General features: G+C 39.2%; 1 protein-coding gene across 3 annotated transcripts in view; it reads right to left on the bottom strand.

Annotated features, from left to right (window-relative positions):
- The window catches only part of LOC143863519 (chromatin structure-remodeling complex protein SYD-like), a 66,608-nt gene that overhangs the window by 37,257 nt on the left and 6,064 nt on the right, over positions 1 to 23,287 (bottom strand). For 2 of the 3 annotated variants that reach the window (XM_077374201.1, XM_077374202.1), the window contains exons 4-7: positions 10,711 to 11,671; positions 10,337 to 10,468; positions 398 to 681; positions 16 to 77 (exon numbers count right to left, since the gene is read on the bottom strand). In XM_077374201.1, coding sequence (XP_077230316.1) covers positions 16 to 77; positions 398 to 681; positions 10,337 to 10,468; positions 10,711 to 11,671 — 1,439 coding nt within the window. The remainder of the gene's footprint in view (positions 1 to 15; positions 78 to 397; positions 682 to 10,336; positions 10,469 to 10,710; positions 11,672 to 23,287) is intronic. The other variant, XM_077374203.1, reaches the window with a different exon arrangement.

The raw sequence follows: 23,287 nt of genomic DNA, 5'->3' as shown, positions 1-23,287 counted from the left end.
GAAGAGTACACTTGCCTTCCCTCGGGTAGTCTCCAAGTGCAATTTTAAGATGCAATTCAACAGGCACCAAACCGTTTCTGCATGCGAAAGAGTAGTAGTTAACAAGGTTTAAAATTTCAGTTTCGGTTTCGGACGTTGCTGAAACCGAAATTTTCAGTGTTTCGGCCAAAATTCGGTAAAACGAAATTTCGGATTAAGGTGGTTTCAGTGTCGGTCCCATCCGAAATCTGAAATTTCGACCATTATTTCAGTATTTCGGCCGAAATTTAAAACCATGGTAGTTAACAATCGTCATCAAAATAGAGACTTGGGGGGAAATAGTTTCTGTGATTTGCACAACAAATTTTAGCATGCTCATTCATGATAAAAAGAAAGGTACTCGAGATAGTTGGCATGCCTGAAAGCAAGAAAGACAAGAATCTGAGCTCTGAGCTGTTTCAGATGATGTTCCTTAAAGAGCTTGTCCGAAGAGGTAGAAGCCTGAGACACAGAGGCTCTTCCCATATCATTCGGAGTTGCACTTCCGTACAAACTCACTTCCATATTACTCTTTGAATCACTACATATATCATTTTTGAGGGCCTCAGACTTCGACATAGCAAAGAAATCTTGATCCCTGTGATCAATTTTTTCACTTTTCCCCGAAATGGTCTTGCATTGTAAGCTCTGAGTTCCATTACCCTGTTTACATGTTCCCGTCAGTTTGATAAATGGCTAAATGCAACACGGGATATGCAATCGGATACTTGTCTTAGACATTGTAAGTTTACAAGAGATAACAATGTATACTGAAAAAATATGTAAGATAATGCATACCAAACAATCAAAAGGTTATCCCATAACAATGAGAAGGAAGCATTAACAACATATACAAAACCACTTCCTAAAAGCGGTCTTAATTTATGTAGGACGGAAACAGAAATGTACATTAAAAAACACCCTGATGAAGATAGTCATGGCATTTCCTCCGGTACACTTTCAGGGGCAGCTTTAGATTCCTATATATGGATCAGGCCAATTACATTGAGCCATTGTCATCTTCTGAAATTTCCATATTAAAGAATCTCCCTAGAGAGGAAAAGAAATATTCGGCCTTTTGAAAAATGAAAGAGCAAGTCCTATATCTGAAAACAGGGATGGATCAGAAGACAGAGCTTGTTTTATGAGGGTGTGGACCTTCTCTTCTAGATTAATGTTAATCCAGGTAATAATCCAAGGGTTGATCTTCCAGCCAAGGGTTGAGCCAAATTCTAACCATTTTGCCATATCCAAATTTCAATGGCATAAGTCATCTAATATGAAAAATTGAGAGAATTGCCTCAAATAGCTATGACTCAATGAGAGAAACTGATTGCAACTCACAACTTTTCACTCGTTAAACACTAAAGAGCAACACGAAAACCAAGAGCCCTAAGTGAGGCAAATGAGAGAACCCTCAAATTGCATTAAATAAACAATGTTTTTAATTCTCGATCTCCCTTACAAGTAGCTTATATAAGTCGTGAAATCAAAGCTGTGAACAAGCCAAAAGTATCAAAGCAGTGAACAAGCCAAAAGTAGCCCCCGCCAAATGGTTTTAAATTTCAGCCGGATTTTCAGATTTCGGGTATGATTTCAGCCGAAATTTTTTAAAAAAAAATCGATTTTGGTTGGGTCCAAAACCGAAATTTCAAACCTTGCCGCCCCCTCGGCACACGCACCCACAAACACGCGCGCGCGCGCTCCCCCTCCCCCAAGGAGACCAAACTTATATAGGCTTCATAGTGTTCTGTTCATTGTGAAAAAAGTGAAACGTGATATACAGATTTTATTTTTTTTTGCGATTTTTATTTTATTTTTGGGTAATTTTATGTAGGTTTTGGTGATCCTCTAAAAGAAAATCCTTCATGAAATTTTTCTAAAGGATTCATTAGCCGACCCCAACTAGTTTGGGACAAAGGCTTAGTTGAGTTGAGTTGAGTAGTGTTTTGGGTAAATTTTAAGTAGGTTTGGTGATTCTCTAAAAGAAAAACGTTAATGATAATTTTAGGGCTTACAATCTTTCTAGTTCGGAGAGTTTCCAAGTTGAGAATGTGGTATTCTTGTGCTGGGATTAATAACTGGTAATAAGGGAAGGAGCCCTAAATTGAACTTAACAAGTGGGGAATCTAATTTTTTGGGTTTCAACTTTGACCGTGTTTTGTCAAGTATATTGTTTGTGTGATCCTTCAATTCTCTACCAAGTTTTTCAATTTTAGTAATGGCAGGTTCTTAGTCGATTTACACGTATCAAATAAGTATCAAAGCATGAGATCTTTTGCAGATTCACAGGAGTACTGAAGAAGGGTTTTTATAACCCTCATGAAAGAATTCATTAATTGGAACAAATTATCTAATTGGTGTGTTGCAAAGGATAGATTGACTCATGCTGGTTGTTGATTCATTACAAGGAGAGAGATCAAGGATCAAAGATTATAGTAATGGGGAGTCGAAGTGATGGAAGACGGACCGACATCAACTTCCTTTCATCAAAGCGGGGCACTAACGCGTGAGGTTTGAGGTTGAGATTGTGATGATCGATATTAAGGACAGACCATGATGAGGATTGATTTTTTCGAGCACAGGAACGAAATAAAAAATTGGTATAAAGGTAAAAATAACCGGTAGATAGCAAGTAGAAGTTTCTTCACACGGGGTCATAACAAAGATCAAAGTAGCATCACTGGCCTATTGGAATTAGAAAAAACAAATGAAGGTGGAAAGTATTTGTTGATTTGAAAGACACTCTTATCATCTATGAAAAAGTATGGTATGATCTATTATTAATGTGTACTGTGGGATGAAAACTACGTAATCTCATTGTGAATGGAGGACCCAATGAGAACATCATGTCAAGGGAGATCATGGACAAATTACAATTTAAAAGAAGAAAAGCAATTGAAAACGTACTAAATGTCGTGGTTCATACAAAGAGGTGAGGTATTTCTTATTACTCGTTGCTTTGTTTCGTTTTTTTATTGGAACTAGTACAAAGAAGTATGATCATTGTTTCAAAACACGGTCGAAGAAAATCCTAGTCGGTTGGCGCTGATGAGTCAAAGGAGTTTTTACTGACTCTGTAGGGAAAAACATGGAACACGGCCAAGGGAAAACGACAGTTGACTCGGGAGAGTCCACGATGACGTAGGGGAGTCTTAAAACTATGAGTGTGAAATGATGTACTCCGGATGAATTAGCAACAATTTGTTTGGGAGATATTGAAATACCCCAAACGTTCCAAACGTTTTTTATAATTAAAAATTAGAAACAAGTTAGTTTCCTAGTCATAATGAGTTAGGGTTTCCAAAAGGCCTGTTAAATTAGGACTCTTAAAAACAAGAGTCTATAAATAAACTCTTAAGCTACAGATTTTAGAACTTTAACCCTAAGCAGAAATTTTGTGGAGCTTTGGGAGAGGAGAACGAAGAAAAGCTTGGAAATTCATCTCCTAAAGAGGTATGTAAATATAATTAAAATCTAATTTTGGTTTATTCTACTCTCTACAGAGATTTAGATCTCTTGAGAATAAAGAAGAGATCATATCTATATAGATTTAAATCAAGCCTTGTGTTTTTCGATCGAAGAACCATTTATTAGGGTTGAGGAAATTGGTTTTTCCCCGAAGATCTTCGCACTCTTTCGCGTTTGATACCCTAATCAAGTGAGGAGATTAATAAATAACTTATTAAGATGTTTTTTTTTTTTTTTGAAATGGCAACTTATTAAGATGTTTAATATGTTTAAAGGAATAAGAAAGAAGGGTTTTCGGGTAGAAAATCCGGAAGGAATAGTGTTCTTGCGGGTTTTGGGAAAAATCCAAATCGCGAGGTTAGGACGCCAGAGAGGGTGGTTAGGACGCCCGAGAGGGGGTCCACGGACGCCCGAACACACTATGAATGGCCGATTTTAGGGAGGTTTTCCCAGTGAGTTTTGGAACACAGATTTGTTTCGTAAATATTAATCCAAGGCATTAATTAAGGGTTAATACGAATTGTAGATGATACTACACAGTGATTTAAAAGACCTTGTTCGTGGGAGACAAATCAAACAAGTACCACAGATGAGTAGACTTGTTCTACCACAATTATTCTAAGATTGAATATGATTTCTTATGCAAGTGTGCATGTTCTTGATTGATATTGACTGTGTTGGTGTACACGAGGGTCAATATTCATAGTATAGTATTGACTCCTAGTTCGGATCTACCATATGCACGTATGTGCCAGTTGGACTTTATAGTCACAGTTTTTGCATCAGGGCATGGTGTTGTCCAAGTGAGGATGGAACAGTTAACGTCCCTTGAGACGAAGTGTTTTGCATGATTACTAGTGTATGAGACTTTTTCTAAGCCGTCGAAGGAAAGTCACGGATCAAGCCGCAGTACCACCCTACGCAGTATTTTCGAGGGTGTAATCCCGTACGAGATCGTTGGGATTCGGTTTCCTACGAGTTAGTAGGCAGGTTCCGTTGGCTACGTAGTCTAGCAGTACTGGTCTCACTACACTAAGCATTAGGCACAGTTACAGTTACAGTTACAGTTATGCATGTTTATGCCAGTTATACAGTTTGCTAGCTAGATTGCTATGCCAGTTACAGATTTTCATATGTTGCCAATTATTCTGTTTTTATTAATTGGTATTATGATTTTAGTGTAGGCATGTTTATTTCACTGAACATTAGCTCATTCCACGCATTCTATGTTACAGGTGGAGAACAGTAGATGCTTGATTCGCAGGCTTGAGAGTGAGCAAGGGCGACAATTTAGGATTTGTTATTTTCAGTTATTTAGACAGTAGCTTTAGTTGGAATAAACATTTAGTTATTTAATTTGGTTTGAATTGATGTAGTCCATTGGACAAAGATATTTAGTTTCTGCATTGATTACTCTGATAGTTAATTAATTTGGATAATTTTAGTAGCTCTGTTTATTGCATGGCTCCAGTGTGAATGCCTTACATATTCGTGGTTGATGAATATGTGGCGTTGTTATGTGCCTAAACCGGAGACTCGGTTTGGGGTGTGAAAGATATGATCAGGACAAAGCTAACAGGGGCAAGAAAAACACATTCTTTTGTAAATAATAGAGAAAAATAAAACTTGTCTATAAAGAAGAATTGGACCCAAATAATGTAAAAGGGAGGGCTCTAATCTTCTTAATTCGCTTAAGTTTATAGAAGGGAATCAAGAATTAGGAATTGAGTTTGTGTTAGATATTGATGATGACATTCAATCAACGCTCGTTTCAAAACCTTGAGTGCCCTTTCTCAAAGAATATAGTGGATTTTGACAACAGTGGAAAGATGAAGATGAGCTTCATGAAATTGAAGGTAATCCTATCTATGATAGTGGCACAAAATAGTACACAGAACTGTAGAAGATGGAATTGATGCAAAAGAAATCTTGATGCTCAACTTGACATTTTAAGCACTATTTTTGCAAATGATTTTCATAAATGAAAACCATTACCAAATCGAGTGTGAGATTTAAATAAATCATATTTTGGAAAGGTAATTTCATGGCTTTCTTTCAGGACGTTCTGAAAACTAACAAAGACTTCCTATTAAATATGAGTAGATTGTCCAAGTAATGAATTTTCATTTTTCCAAGGCAGATGAGAATCTCAAAAATTCTTCTTTGCTAAATCAAATATAAATAATTCGACTTTCTTTCAAAAATCATGAGAGATCTTTTATATGTTTAAAAAGAAGGAACAAGGCAAGAATTGATTGTTTTTTACTATTGAGTGGCTATGGGGCCTAACGGTATTTCCATTGAGACTTGGAGATGCTTGGGTGATGTGGGTTTGGTTTGGTTAACTATAGGGGTGGACATGGTTCGGGTTGGTTCGGTTCTGGGCTATGTTGCGCGGATTCGTCATCACACTGGACTGAATCGCGTGTCGAGACGTCTCGACACGGATTCAGACACTGATTCGCGGTGGATTCGGTGAGATCCGTGTCGAGACGTTTTCGCCCAGTCAACACCGTCTTTAATGCGAATCCGACACGGCATGCGGCAATAATGAATGTGAATCCCACCGTGGTATTTTTCCCAAGATAAAAATTAAAAAAGGATTCGTCAGAGTAGCTTCAATTAATGTGAATCCCGTCATTTCCTACCTTTCTCGATTTTTTTCCAAAACATATTCCACAGACAGACTTTTTTTTTGGTAGTTAATTAAAAAATCTTCCACACATCAAAATCCCGTGATTTCCTACCTTTCTTTAATGTGAAGGCATGCAGTTTTTTTAATTAAAATATTCCACAAACAGACTTGATTTATAAGAGATAATAAAAGGCAGCTTCCTTTTTCAAAAAGCAAAGTTTCACTCTAACAAATCCTTTTTTATGTAATACCTTAGGAAAAAAATATCAAAACCTGATATACACATTCGCCCCCCTTATAATTTGAACAGTGGGCTACTTTAACGCTTTTGGACGTCAAATCACGTCAAAAGGGGAGCGAATGCATACTATAGGGGGGTGAAAATATCATCGCCCAAAAGATAGATAGAATTGCCATTGGGAAGTGATATTCTCCCCCCCCCCCCCCCCCCCGACGGATAAAATCCCCTCCTAACGTTATCTGTCAAGTTTTAAAGGCAAAGAAAAATGCTAAAGGGGGTGAATTTATCCTCAAGCAGTGTACCATTCTCACATAAACCGTTAAGGGGAGGGATTTTATGCATTTAAGAAGGGGGGGATATCATTTCCCTTTAAATATTTTGTAATATTTAATTAATTTAATTAAAATGTCAAATCTGTTGCCGAATCCGAATCCTTATTCTTTGGGTTAGCCGAATCCGACACCTCGAATTCGTGTCGTATTCCGACACCCGAATCCAAATCCATGCAACATAGGTTCTAGGATATACCCAAAACCGAACCAATCCCTATCGGTTCCCAAAATTGGGAACCAGAACCAGAACCATTGACCATTGGAACCGAACCGAATTTGATTGGGTTGGCTCGATTCAGTTCTGGGTTTACCCAACCTTTTTTATTATTATTTTTTTCCATTTTTTTGGCTGAATTAATGGAATGCATGGGCATGAATGAGCTCATCACACTAACACGGGATGTAGTATCAGGAGGTATAATCATCAAATATATAAGCATTCTAACGAGGGGATAATAAGGGAAGAGGGAAGATGGAAAATACCTTGTGTAAGTGGATTTTGGTGGCCGGATCTCCAAAATCCAACTTCTTCTTCTTCTTTCTTTACTCTCTGCAATGCCTAGCAAGTCAGCCTCCTCTAATTTTCCCTTTTGCAGCCCTCTCTAACCCTAATAACAAGAAAGAGAAATGACTAATTGATCTCCTACAAGAGCCTCCTTTCTATTTTGCTCTTGCCAAACCCTAATTTCCCACCCAAAACACGCTCTCTCTGTGTTCTTTTCCTTCTGCAAAACCCCCAAAAGCCTACAAAACCCTCAAAATCCTAACTCCGGTGAGGTCACCAGAGTTGGTTGTGGCCGTGGGGGTGGGAGATCGGCGGTTGTGGAGGAGAATGGGGGAGGGTTTCAGTGGTGAAGGGTTTCGATGCCTCGAGACAGAGAGTTAGAGACGATGGTTTTTCAATTTTCTTTTCTAATTCTCTGAGCTCTTGCCTCCTAGCAAAATGCAAGGAAAAATTATCCGCCGTTAAAAATCGACGGCTCTCGTTAATCTAGATAATTAAATATGGTATTTCTCAGGGAATATTAGGCTCAAAACAATAAGGAAAAGTCAAGGATATATAATTGGTAAAAATTGTGCAAAAATACTTAGAAAATCACTCAAAATTGACATTTTTTGCCATTTTTAGGGGAGATTTTCTCTCTCCTCTTAAAGAGACGATGGGTTTTCTTTTCTATACCTCTAACTCATATTATTAATATTAGCACCCCATTTTTTTCAAAACTAAAACACATTCGGTTCGGTTCTCGGTTCTAGGATCCCAAACCCTGAACCGAACCAAATTCCCACGGTTCCCAAACTTGGGACCCATAACCGAACCACTTAAATATGGAACCAAACTAAACCAAAGTGGCCGATTCGATTCGGTTCCTCGGGTTGGACCGAAACATGTCCACCCCTAGTTGACTAGATTATTTAACAATATTTTGAAGACTAAGAAGATGCCTGGTGAGTGGAGGAAGAGTACATTAGTACCTATTTATAAGAATAAAGGGGATATTCAGAGTTGCACCAATTACCAGGGAATTAAACTAATGAGTCACACCATGAAGCTTTGAAAGAGGGTAATTGAGCATAGACTAGAAAAGAGACTAAGGAGTCAGAGAGTCAGTTTGGCTTCATGCCCAGACGATCGACTATGGAAGCTATCTTCTTGATTAGGCTGTTAATGGAGAGATTTAGAGAAAATAAAAATGACTTTCATATGGTTTTCATTAATATGGAGAGTGTATGATAGGGTTCCCGGGAGTATTATGTGATGGGTCCTTGAAAGGAAAAAAGTGCCTACTAAATATGTTGATGTGATTAAGGATATGTACGATAGAGCAATAACTAGTGTCATCAGAACTACGGATGGCAAGTCTAGTGAGTTTCCAATTACAATAAGATTGCACCAGAAATCAACTTTAAGCCCGTATCTTTTTACACTAGTTATGGATGAACTTACAGAGGGTATCCAGGATGAGGTGCAGTAGTGTATGTTATTTGGATGACATAGTATTAATTGACGAAACCAAAGCAGGAGTTAATGCTAAGTTAGAGTTATGGAGAACTACTTTGGAATCCAAAGGTTTTAGACTGACTAGGACTAAGAGAGAGTATATGGAGTGCAACTTTAGTAATGTAAGGAGGTGGGCGAGGAAATAGTAAATATGACTGGACGGACAGGAGATACCTAAGAGGGATATCTTTCGCTATCTTGGCTCAATCTTACATAAGGAGAGATTGAAGAGGATGTTAACCACAGAATAAGAGCAAGTTGGTTGAGGTGGAAGCATGCTTCAAGAGTTCTATGCAACCGTAAAATACCTACCAAGTTGAAGCAGCATGTGCATAAGATGAGTGTAGCAGAGATGCGAATGCTTAGATTGATGTGCGGCCGAACAAAGTTAGATAGAATTAAAAATGAAGACATCCGTAAAAAGGTGGGGTGGCACCAATTGAGGAGAAGATGAGAGAGCACCGCTAAAGATGGTATGGGGAAATGCAACGTAGGCCTTTGGATGCTCCAGTGAGAAGAAGTGACTTGTGCCAAGTTGATGGAGTAAAAAGAGGAAGGGGCAGACCGAAAACAAGTTGGGTAGAAACAGTGAGTAAAGACTTTGATGGCTAGGAACATAACAAAGAAAATGACCTTAGATAGGAGAGAATGGAAGAAAATGATCCATGTAGACGAACCCAACTAGTGTCAGGATTAGACTTAGTCAATTTAAGCCGGGTAGATTCTTTCACCTTTCTTCTTCATGAAAATTTTCTACAGGATTCATTAGCCGACCCCAACTAGTTTGGGACAAAGGCTTAGCTGAGTTGAGTTGAGTATTGAGTGGTAAGAAAAAGCTTAAAGAAAATTCAAGATCTATCTTTCGTGGATATGCTCAAGGTTTTAAATTTCGGACCGAAATTTCAGGTTTCGGTGGAGACCGAAACTGAAATTGGGTGAAGTCGAAACGTTACAAAATTTCGATCGAAATTTAGTTTCCCATGAAATTTCGAGCCGAAATTTAAGGAATATCTCCAAAAAATCAGTTTTTAATTGATTATTTAATATTATCCAGAAATTTCAGCCTAAATCACCGAAATTTCGGGGATTTCGTCGAAATTTGGTAACGGCTAAAATATTGCCTTATTTAATTTCAATCGATTTCTCCGAAACCGAAATTTAAAACCTTGGATATGCTTGGTTGATGCAATCTTGAGAGATTGACAACATCATTGTTTAAACTTTGCAAATATGGTTGATTTTCTTGAATCGAGAGGTGAATCATGAAAGAAAAAGCCTACAATACAACTTCTGAAAGTTGAACCAAAACTAAGCCACAATATCATGTGGGCTGCACTTCGAGGTGTGAGGCAAAAGGCACCGAATGAAACTATTACAATGGATTTGTGCTGCAACTCAAAGAGTGTTTGGTGACATGTTAACAGTGTAATGTGTTGTCATATTTCCATGGTGAGTTACACTGAATGCCTCTCCACAAGAGTTTAAAAACTTGGGAATGTCTCGGAAAATATGAATGTTCCCTTGCATACATTATGAGCAGAAATATTTAACCTCTTAAAAATATAATCTGGCATTAAGCAAAACATAAGAGAATCACAAAAGGAAATACTAAGGATCAGGTGAAAATGAGAGTATACTTTACTACTGACTATTTCAATTGAAGGAGCTTTCATGTCAGTAACTAAAGCAATCATATCCTTGTTCTCCAGCAACTGAGGACCACAAGAAGCTTCGCCAATTCTTTCTGTGTGTGTTCTTGAAGCCAAATCCTGGTTGTCAAATGAGGAGCTGTTAAAATGAGTCACGGCAGAGAACTATTCAAAAAAAAAAAAATACTCACAGGAGAGAAACCTGCTTTCCCTTTCACATAGGGTCAACCCTATGGGACTTAAGGAATGATGGAAGGGAATAAAAAGAAAAGACAGGGAAAGAAAATCAAAATAAAGAATCAAAGAAAATAAATAAGTAAATAAATAATAAATGAGATTAAAGCACCAGATGTTCCATTTACCTTGCCAACACCACTTGTGCTGTTAATGCTTAAGTTGGTAACCAGTGGGCTATTATTTACTGCTCCAGAGAATTTTCTTGGAAACCCATATTCTCCTTTATTAATAGATTCTACTCCAATAATCTGTGCCGAATGAGGATTTCTTTGTTGTTGCAAAAATTTATTACCCTTATTTGAAAGTGTCCCTTCAGAAGACTGGCCAGAAAATTCAAACATCTGGTTTTCTGACAATATTGAGTCTCGATTGTTAATTTTCAATTTGTTTCCCTGAGTGATAGCTTCATTATTAATTCCAGGAGATGACACTGTTGACTGCGGAATAGAAGTTTCGTCTCCGGAATAACTTGAAACAACATTGGGAGAAAATTTAAAGCCTTGAGAATTTTCTGATACCAAACCCACTTTGTTTTTATTCCAGAAACCCCGAGAACTCAGAAGATCCTGTCTGTACTGTGATGAACGTCCTTTTTCAGTATGCACTCCCATGGTGGTTTTTGACTCTGCCTTCTTTCTCTTACCACTGACCTTTTTATTATCTTTTTGGCGTGCCTGTTTATCCAGTTTGGCAGAGTCACGCATTTCCAGTGAGTTCGCAGGTCTGGAGTCCTCCATTCCCATTCCAACAGGTGGTGGCCTATTTGAAATAACTGTGTCGTGTTTGGCAATCTCATTCTCAGATAAAGTTAGTTTAGAATCTTTCAACAACCCAACATTCTGGATTGAACTGCCGTAGTCATCTTCCTTCGTCTTACTACTTGATGCGGCATGCCATGCACTAACGGGCCCACCTTTAAGAGGCATGTCAGTGCCGCCTATAGCTGATGGATTGTCGGGTGCATCCTTGTCCTCAGGTCTTAAATACCCAGGATCCCCCATTTGAGTTTCACCAGCCAAAGGAGGACGAGATGATCTCAAAACATCAATATCAAGACCATGCTGACTGATAACAGTTTCCATTGCCCTGAGAAAGAGAACATGTTAAGATAAACAGCTCTAGTTGCACAAAATAAATTTCTTAGTTTCTATTAAGGCTCTAAAGCACACTGATCGGCTTGGAACTCAACCAACTTGAGTTGGTTAGACAGGGCTCGAAGAATTGATTCAGGTTTCAAATTTTTATGACATATGATACTTTTATCATTGACTTGTTCAAGCCAAACTAAGAAATAAATAAATAAAGCAATTTCCAAGTTGAATCGTAACTATTGAACAGTGGTTATTTTCAAATGTCTAACAATCAAAACAACTTGACATATAGGGAAGACATTTCTTGGAAGTCGGAACAATAGTTTCCCTATTTTTTGGAGGAAATTACATAACTTTGTAGCATTCCTGTGATTATTTCAAGGAAAATGGTATTGCCACTAATTGTATTACTACTTTCCACCATCTCTTTTATTTAAATATTTTTGTTTGGCCTAGACAACTCATTGAGAAACGTACAAACTTCAAATAGTTGCAAATTTTCTAAATAAAGATGGTGGAAACTACCCAAGCAAGTGGGTGGAAATTAGAGCTCCCCTATTTTAAACCAATACACAAAGTGCTCTCTCATAATATCGAGAAATAGTTCAGAAAATAGTGTGGGGTTTGAAATCATAAAATATAAGCAGAAAAGAAAATGATTATGTAATCACCAATTGAAATAGTACTAGCAAACAAAAAAGAGCATGGTTGCCACTCAAAAAATAAATAAATAAATAAAAAGAGCATGGTTAAGAGTAAAAGTGCAAGCAAAAGAAAACTTTCATGTACTATTCAAAAAAAAAGAGAAAAACTTTCATGTCTGAGATCGGAACTCGAGAGACTGTTAAGCAATGAGATGTAATCATGTGAAGCAGATGAATGGGAGTTCATAATGTCAAACTAATGATGCAAGCAAGAATCGAGATAGACGCAAAGGTGAAGGAATGCAGCCTTCACAATGAAAATAATGGACAAAAAGAAGATGGCATTCAATTATCTCACTCGATACTATTGGGCGATCCTATTGCAGTAATTATATCAATGGATGACATTTAGACTTTGCGCACCATATATTTACCAAGAAATGGAGATACCAAAGCATATGGAAATACATCCTAGGAAGGTTGCCCAGCTGCGCGAACAAGGATAGACCACAGAGAAAGTACCAAACATTCTTCTCTAACAGTGAACAATAACCACAGATGCATTTAATGCATTCGTAATAGTTTCTTGATGTAGGGTAAGAGTTTCATTGCAGAGTAAAGATAGGAAAACTATAGAAGCTCATAAAGCCCATGCATCCCTGTGGCGGAGTGCAAATCCACGCCTGAGATGGTTGAGAAGCTAAAAGATATCCAGCTAAGTCATCAGCTAACATATTAACCACCCAACGACTATGATGCATTGACCAGTTAAAGCTTCTAACAAGATAACCTCCAGTCATAAAAGCATTAGGGCTTGTTTGGGTATAACTTTTTGCTAATGCAGCCACATGTAGCCATGGTTTTAAATTTCCCCGAAACAACCGAATTGTTTATGGTTCCATCCCCACCAAAATGAAATCTCAATGAATTCCTTCCACATCATTATTTCCATTGAAAATTTGAAATTTCGACCGAAATGGTCAGAACTATGAAAAAATGGAAAGAGGTTATAATTTACATCCTATGAAGCTAGTTTTTATCAAAACCAAAAAAAAAAAATCCTGCCCTAATTTGTTGTAAATTGAAAAAACACTGCAAATCAAATAAACACATTTCTTCCTAGTAACTCTATGTAATATTTTGACATAGAGTTTGGGTCCTTAGAGGGGAGACTGATCATTGTACATTCTTATACTTCACTACATTCTACTTCTTTATTGACTTCACTGTTCCAGACATGTGAGACAGTGCATGTCACTAGGTGTTCGATGTGATTAAGCCATTATGGATGGCTTTTTTGCTTATGCGATGGTTTTTAAGTATGTATTTGTTCTTATTCTAGCGTTTCCCAAAGTTTCATCTTAAAATTTCATCATTTGCACATGTTACCATACGTTTCTATGATTTCACAAGATTTCCACCAAAATAGAAATGTTTCCATTTGTGTGCCGACCGAAACGGAAACAAGAATTTAATACCTTGCATGTAGCCAACTCATTTCTGAATGGGATGCAAAGAGATAGATGTGTTTTCGTCACATTCAACATTTTGGGGTGAAAAATGAATGTTGTGATCGGTCCAACTCGATTTTAAGAAGCTCACAAACAGGTCCATTCCAAAATTTGCGAACAACTACATCGTCAAATGTCTCTCCATCCAAGATTCTGGGCACATTGAAAAAGGCCCTTATGTTTCCAGGTTTACCAGACTATAGACACAAGCACCAAACAAGAATAATCGAATCAATTCTATAGCACTCTAACATAAAATAAACCCACATTCACCGTCATCATTTCTACAAAACCTTACTTGAATTGATACAGAAATGAACTCAAAGTATTTGATATAAACTAAACCATATCCAAACAGGCCTTTAAAGGTTTATTGGACAATATATGCAAGCATCAAATCGATCTCGGGAATAATGGAATGAACTCTAACATATCTTACATAAAATAAACTAGTATTCACTGTACCCCATCCTCGCCCCTGTTCCCCCACAACACCCACACTCACACACATATCCTCCATTTTTTATTTTTTTATTTTTTATTTTTAATGGTAGCAAACTTTCATTCAAGAGAAAGGGAGGGCCGAGATGGTCAACCACTCGAAATATAAAATAGCATCATAAGTATAAACAAAGCCAAGAAACAACCAAAGTGAAACAAATCAAGGGCGTAGGAAATCAAACATCTCAAGTCCCTCCTTTTCGATCCCCATCATTGCTAGGCTATCTGCAGCACAATTGGCAGATCTTCGAACATGATTAAAGACAATTGAAGACCTAGCCACACAATCTTGGATTTCATCAAAGAACTGTGTGAATCTGCGAGGAAGCACACGGGATCCTCTAAGCCAACGGATGACATTCAGGGAGTCTCCCTCCACTTCTACCCTTTTTTTTAATGGTTGTGGATTCATTCAAAAGAAAGGGAAGATCGAGATGGTCAATCGGAGATTACAAAAATAAACTACAAGGAAAACAAAGAGGAGCAATAAAAATAAAACAAAGATCACGGGGGCAGGAAATCAAACATCTCCAACCCCTGCTTCCCCACTCCATCCCTAGCAAGTCTATCTACCACACAGTTAGTGGACCTTCTAGGGTGTTTAAAAATGATTGACGTTCCTTACACCCGGTCTTGGATCTCGTCAAAGAGTTGGGTGAATCTCCACGGAGGGCCCTTCGATCCATTAAGTCACTACCACCCTATCCATACTGTCCTTCCCCAAACAATTAATACCTTTATGAACTGCTCTTACCTCCGCCTCACCTTCATTCTGCAACACCTATAGGCCCTGCAAACCCCGTCTTCCCTAAGAACACCAATTCCAGCACGACTAGGGTTCCCCAAGCTAGAACCATCAAAATTAAGCTTCAAGAAGCTCTGAGGAGGGGGCTCCCAATTTTGCACAATCACATGACGCTACGTTAAACTAAAGAAGATCTCCCTACATCCATTCCCTGTTATCCCCCATTTCTAGTCACCCATTCATCTTGCTGCTTTCATTAGAAACCGGCCACATTTTAAGAAGGGTTATTGTTACAAACTACATTGGATAGATAGAAGAAAGAGAGAGAAAGATGAACTGGGGTGCTCACATACACGACCGTACTTAACACTCCCCCTCAAGCTGGAGTATGTATATCATACATTCCGAGCTTGTTACATAAATCGCTCAATCAAGCCTTGTTCAATGGTTTCGTAAACATGTTTGCTATTTAATTTTGATGTTGTAAACACAGTGCAAATCTCCCCTTCTTGAATCCGATGACGAGTAAAGTGGCAATCCACCTTTATATGTTTTGTCTACTCGTGAAAGACTGGATTTATGGCTATATGAATGGCGGATTTGTTGTCACAATGGAGCGACGCAGGTGATGAGTAGGGTAACCCAATCTTTGACATGAATGATCACAACCAGATCAACTCACAACATGAATAGGCCATGGCTCTGTACTCAGCTTTTGCACTTGACCTCGATACAACTTCTTGTTTCTTGCTTTTCCAAGACACTAAATTACCTCCCACAAGAGTACAGTAACCATTTGAAGACCTCCTATCTGCAAGAGATCCTGTCCAATCTGCATCTAGATATCCCTCAATCCTCATGTAACTATGTTTTCTGAAGAGAACATATTTCACTATTTGAAGAATTGTCTACCAATAAGATGTGTGTGGTGCACTCATATACTGACTAACCAAGCCAACTGCATAAGAGATATCCGAGCATGTGACAGTGAGGTAAATCAACCTCCTAACTAAACATCTATAACTGCCTGGATCCTCTATTAACTCTCCCTGATCAAGTAAAAGCTTAACATTTGGGTCCATGGGAGTCTCAGTTCGCTTTGCTCCCAGAAGACCAGTTCCTCCAATATATCCAGTGCATACTTTCTTTGTGATAGAGAAGCCCTCTACGTGGATATACTACCTCTATCCCTAGAAAGTATCTCAGACGACCAAGATCTTCGGTGCAGAATTCCTTCTAAAGAAAGTCCTTCAGCTTCTGTATACCTTGCACTGTCACTCCCTGTGATTATGATATCCTCAACATACATAATCAGGAAGATCCTACGATCTTTACCCCGAGAGCTAAACACTAAATGATCTACGGCACACCGTTTCATTCCAAATCGTATCACCGCCTCACTGAATCTTCCAAACCAGGAACGAGGGGATTGCTTAAGTCCATATATTGCCTTTTGTAACTTGCAGACCGCATGCTTCATTTCCTCCTGAGCAACATACCCAAGAGGTTGCTCCATGTATACCTCTTCTAGCAGATTACCATGCAGGAAGGCATTCTTGGCATCTAGCTGATAGAGAGGCCATGACATGTTCACTGCAAGGGATATCAAAACACGAATTGAATGGAGTCTTGCCACAAGTGAAAAAGTTTCTGTGTAATCAATGTCATAAGTCTGTGTATACCCCTTTGCAACTAATCGAGCCCTCAATCTTTCTATTGTCCTATCTGGTAGGTATTTTACTATAAACACCCACTTACAGCCTACTACCTGTGCCCCTGGTGGAAGAGGGACCAACTGCCGTGTATGATTTGACTCCATAGCACCCATCTCTACATCCATTGCAGCACGCCAACATGGATGAGCCATAGCATCTACAACAAAACGTGGATCAGAAACAGAAGACATATATGATAAAAAGGAGCTATAGGAGGGTGACAGATGAGCATAAGAAACCACGTCAGAAATGGGATGATGTGTACAACGAGAGCGTGTACGAGATGAAATAAGGGCCTCATCAGGAGAAACAGTTACCTCTGGAGCAGTAGGGAGTCCTGCGAGCTGTGAAGGAGCTGGTGGGTATGAGGTGTCGGCTGGACATGATGGCAGTGAAGACTGCTGACCTTGACGAGAATAAACCTTCAATGGCTTGGATTGTTCCACAGGGGGTGTCAAATTCAGGACTGGAACGGGTAATGGCAATGGAACCTGAGAAGGAGGAACTGGAATAGAAACAGAATTAGTAAAATAAAGGGTATCCTCAAAAAACGTAACATCAGCAAACACGTAGACACGACCAAGTTGAAGACTAGAACATCTATGGCTTTTCTGAGTACGAGAATAGCCTAAGAATTTACATTTGATAGTACGATCCAACTTATCGAGTCCAGGAGTAAGATCATGAAGAAAGCATGTGCAACCAAAGACTCGATGAAGTAATGGGAAGGGATCACTGGATGGATTTAGAACTGAAAATGGAGAACGATTTTGGAGAACTGATGATGAAAGACGGTTGGCTAGGAAACATGATGTGAGAACGGCATCAGCCCAATATGACTTTGGGACACGCATCTGATAAAGAAGAGTCCCAACCATGTCTACAAGATACATAAGTTTCCTCTCAGCAACACCCTTTTGCTGAGAGGTATGAGCACAAGACGATTGGTGAATAATGCCATGGCTAGATAGAAATTCCTTAAACCCATTTGAGACAGAGAAGTATTCACGTGCATTGTCAGTATGCAGGCATTTAAGAACATGAGTACTGGTTAGTAATCTCAACATAAATCTTTTATAACATATAACCAAGACATTCTTGAATAATCGTCCACAGATACAATAAAATATAGATATCCAAATAAAGATTGAGTTCTACATGGACCCCAAATATCATAATGCACTAGCTCAAACGAACTTGAAACACGACTAACAGAACGTGACAGAAAGGAAACACGAGAGTGTCTTCTATACTGGCAAGACTCACAATGAAACTAACAGGACTAGACACATGAAGCTGAAGAATATTGTAGACGATCTGCTGGAGGGTGACCAACACGGCAGTGCCACATGTACGAATCAACTAAAGTGCGCAACGCAGTGGGCAGAGCATCACCGTCAAAGTAGTAGAGTCCATCCACCTCATGGCCTGTTCCAATCCTCCTCCCAGTCGCAAGATCTTGAAAAAATCAATAAGAGGGAAATAAGGTCATAGAACAATTAAGACGACAAGTCAGCTGACTAACAAAAAGAAGATTACAAGGAAAACTCGGAACACATAAAACAAATGAAATAGATAAATTAGAGCAAAGAGATGTGTCCCCTACACCAGAGATAGGGCACATAGCCCCATTAGCCAAAGTAATTGATGGAAAAGTGGACATAGACATAAAGGGGCTAAGAAGACTATTGTTACCCGATATGTGATGGGAGGCTCCATAGTCAATGAGCCATGAACTGGTGTGGCTAAGAGAGCTAGATGGGTTGTTACCTTCCGTCGCAAGTGTGGCAATGGGTTGTTTCCCTTCCCTCTTGTAGACGAAGTAGATGTTCGTACTCGGTACGAGAAACAACGAGTGAATCAGAAGAACTAGGCGTGGAAGAGACAGTCGTCGAACTTGCTCTGGGAGTCCAAGAAATGTGATGTGCAGCCCGTGGAGGTCGTAACTCTGGATGCAAGTCATAGCAGTAGTTGGCAGTGTGACCCTCCATGCCACAATGTGTACAATAACGGGATCCACAGCCACCGGTACCTCAGTCTCCCCTTAATCACGTCCAAAACCTCTACCAGATCCGCAACAACTATGTCCACGACCACCACGGGTACCGCAACCATAACCAGACTAAACAGCTAAAGCAGATCACTCACCAACAGGACCATCAGGAACATCAACACGAAGAGCTCGTTGAACACAAGAGAAAACTGCCCTCACCCACTATCGATTGTCGCACAGAAAGAAACTCTCTTCGTAGACCATCAAAAAACTGAACAACATGGAGCTCCTCTTTCTGTTTGGCTAGCACAGCAGGATCTATAGAGGCCGGCAAGTAAGAGTCTAGCTGCTCACACAAGCCAACAAACTCGGAGTAATACTCCTAAACAGATTGCTCGCCGCGCTTCGATTTGAAAAGGTCCGAATAAACATCACAAATCTTCGTAAGATTGTTGGTTCCTGAGTAGAGTGTCTCTGCACATAACCAAACAGCTCTCGAGGACTCCAGGAACAACATATGACTAGCAATCTTGGGCTCCATACTCAGACATAACAGGGACTGAAGATTAGCATCCTCCTGGCTCCACTTGTCATAGGTGGAGTCCGTAGGTGATGGTGGGTCCGATGTGATATAACTTAGTTTGCCCTGGCCATGGAGATAGAGCTTAATAGCCCAACTCCATGCAGGGTAGTTGGATCTGTCAAGTTTGATAGAAGTCACAGGAAAAGGGTTGGAAACCATAGAGGACGTAGCCACGGTGAATAGGTATACAAAATCACAACAACACAAACGAATGGTAACACCACAGAATCACAACACCACAAAGCAATGAATCAGTTACTATTCATGCAATCAAAGATGCCACATGAACAGGCACAGGCAGATCCACCAATCTAACTAACATCCACCACTAATGAATATCAACTAAGAACAACACCGAAAATCAAGCCACCAATAAATTTCCAACAAAATCACCAGATCCAACATACACCATCAATAAGACAAGTAACAGGTCGCAAACGACACTGCCAAAGCCAACAACAAGTTCTCTCAGACATTTCATCGAACGGTTGGCGTGCACTTATATCACCAACAATCACCACCACTCACAAGACCACAAATAAAGCCATCAACCAACGACAAGCACCAACAACAACTAATCACCATCAAATCACTGACAAGCCACCAACAAAAGCATCTACATATGCTATCTCACACTTTAACACACGATTCTGGGATAGAAAGCGACAATTACACCACGAACATACACCACCAACGTGATAAAATCACCAAACAATTATCCGGAATCAACCACAAGATGACAAAGATCAAAGAATATCGATTTAAACCATGAATATGAAGTGTTATAAGTAAATGAAAATGAGTTTAGGGACTGATTTTAGGAAAAGGTTGGAAAAGAATTCAATAGAGGATTTATAGAGGATTTATGGGTAGATCTGATGGGGTGAAAAATACCCTAGATGGGTTCGGCGGTTGGGTAGAGGGGAGGAAATAGTTGAAGAAAAATGGAAACAAGATGTATAGGGTGAGTCTAGGGTTAGGTATTGAAAAACCCAAAATCGGATTTCATAAGATGGTTCGAATGAAAAACTAGGGTTTGCTAGGGCTAGGGTTAGGATTTTGGTGGTTGCGGTATAGATTGGAAGAGAGAGAAGGGTGTGATTGTTAGGGTTAGGGTTCTAGGTAGGTGCGGCAATGATTTTTAAGGTTAGTTCTCGGGTTAGAGTTTCAAGGATGGAGTATCAATCTTCAATCTTCAATCTTCAATCTTGAAGCTCTGATACCATGTTATGAACTGCATTGAATAGAGAGAAGAGAGAGCTGAAGAAGCGAATAGATGGGAGAACATCTGAGTGAATTTGAGAGATTTATTTTTCTCTCACGCACACAGACTATATATATATATATATATATATATATATATATAGTGAAAGACATAAATGACCCATAGTGGGGTGCGCACATACACGACCATACTCAACATTTATTAAATGCATTGTTACATTTATTGTGAATACCGTTTCACAATCATCAATCTGTGACTCACCGACCACTGGCCCTCTTGATTGGACAGAATGACACGTGGGCCCAAAATATCCCATCATGGAATATCATCGGTGGCATCACCACCATCTAATAATTTCACACACAAGCAGAAATGGATACATAAAAGTACACCAACAAAACAAAAAATTAAAGCAACATAAGAATGATAGAACTTCTTTTGATAAGTGAAATTGAAAATTTACTTCAGAAGGATAGGATCAGAAACACCCTAACAATTGAAGTTGAGGGGAGGAAGAGGGATATATGTCCATTTCAAAAAAGAGTGAGATATGAAAAATGTATTGGGCATTTCGGTAGGTTCATGTTGTTACTCCATTCCTTATGTTGTGTAACCTAATTCATTCATGTGTGGTTTAACATTCCATCGGGGCATAAGAGCTGGAAGCTCATTCCCTAATTATGGGCGATCTTAATCACCTTGATAGAAGTTGCAGAGAAGGTTGCAGTCAGAGATGAGCACAGTTCTCATTCTTCAGCGCTTAGCTCAAATCTCCACCTTTAGTGTATAACTTTCGTCTATTTATCCAAATTTGCACATCCTTCTATACCTGTAGTTAATTTAGTCTAATGATCCGGATTTGAGCATCCTTATATACCTATCGTAAACCCTTCACGACTTCCAATGAGAGGAGTCTAGGCTATGAAGCACGGATACGGGTGCGGGGTGCGGGTACAACATGATACGGTATGTGGATATGTGATTTTTAAAATAAAAAAATACGATACGAATACGTTGGAGGTACACTAAATATAATATATTTTTATATTTTATTATATATTTATAAAAATTTAAAAATTAAAGGCCCTGTTGGCTGTTCGTTTGGGATTGTCCCAACTCCCAATCGAATGTGAGCCTCAAACAGATTATTGGGCTCAAAATTAAACATAATTTTGACTCCAATAATCAGTTTTGGGCTCTCAATCGGCTGTCAAAATCTCAATTGAACAGGGCCTAAATGTAATTTTGAGCCCAAATGTGTACCCATGGAGTACCCGGGTGCGTACCTGGTATGTACCCATGGAGTACCCGGGCGCACCCGCACCCAATACACACCTGATACAGGTGCGTGGGCCTCCAAAGAGTACCCGTGCTTCCTTGAGTCTAGGGAATCAACAAATTAGGATTCTAGTCATATACAAACTATTGAAATGTTGAGTAATAGAAGTCATAGATTTGAAGGAAATACTTACAACAGCCCCGTAAACAACTAAAATATTTCCCTTAGATTTGTAGAATTTATGTTAAAAATTCCACCGAAACTAAGCTATTTCTTAGTTGGTCCTTGGTCCCTTGGAAGAAGGAAAGATTATGTGGAATGTTTCTTTGCTAGCCACCATGTGGGTGTTGTGGAAAGAGTGGAATGCTAGAGTGTTCAAAGGTCTGATTTAAAACTAAAGTTATTGCTTTGGTAATTTCTTGGGTCAAAACCCTTTCTACTGTCAGATTTGTGTCTGCTTTTGATCTTTGGAATGTGTGGGGAGGGAGGTGTGTCGTAGTGTGGAGGTGAGGAGGAAGTTTGTGCAGAAGCCAGAGCCTCTTTCTCAGCGCTTCCTGAAATTTAAATTTAGATGGATCTAGTTAGTGCAGTAAGATGTAGCCCTTGCAAGAAGAAATATAATTTAATTTTAAATCTCCTCGTGGCTTCAAGGCAAAGAGCCCCTCTTTCCCGTTCCTCTTCGTCATTGTAATGGAGACCTTAAGTTCCCTTATGGAGAAAGGAAAAAGTTGTGGTCTGATAGAAGGTTTTAAGGTTGGCTCAAATGAGGTAGAAGTATCCCAGCTTTAATTTGCCGACGATACTCCTCTGTTCAGCTCTCCTGAAGCTTCAAAAGTGCTAAATTTGAAAGCTATTCTCCCCTATGAAGTGATTACAGGGCAAAGATCCAATTTTACCAAATCCAAAGTGTTTCGCATTCATTTAGAAGAGGACAGAGTACTAGGTTTGGCGGGAATCTTCGGATCTAACAAGATTACTTTCCCTCTTGCTTACTTGGGTCTTCCTCTTGGGCCGAGCAGAGCAAGAAGAAATAGTTGGGATCAAATAGTTGAGTGGAAAGAAGGTTAGACACTTGGGAAAAAAGAAATTTAGTCTCCGGGGGCAGGCTTACTATAATCCTTGCCAACATGCCTTTCTATCATATGTCAGTATTCAAATGCCCAGTGAGCATAGCTGAAAGGATATAGCAAATTCAACGTCTGTTTCTTTAGGGAGGAAATAATGAAAAGAAAGTGGTATGAAATGGGAGGTTGTTTTGCACTCCAATTAAATCAGGAGGGTTGGGTATAAGAAGAATTAAAGAGATGAATATTGCATTTTTAGGTAAGTGGCTATGGAGGTTTGGTGAGGAAAGGTCTCATCTTTGGGCGAAGGTAATAGAAGGGAAATATGGGGCATCGCCAGGTCACTGAAGC

The sequence above is a fragment of the Tasmannia lanceolata genome, unplaced genomic scaffold (assembly GCF_043159265.1).
Source record: "Tasmannia lanceolata isolate RefF3 unplaced genomic scaffold, GAP_Taslan_0.1 ptg000044l, whole genome shotgun sequence".
NCBI lineage: Eukaryota > Viridiplantae > Streptophyta > Magnoliopsida > Canellales > Winteraceae > Tasmannia > Tasmannia lanceolata.
The sequence above is the reverse complement of the archived record's forward strand: the minus strand, read 5'-3'. Positions and strand labels throughout refer to the sequence as shown.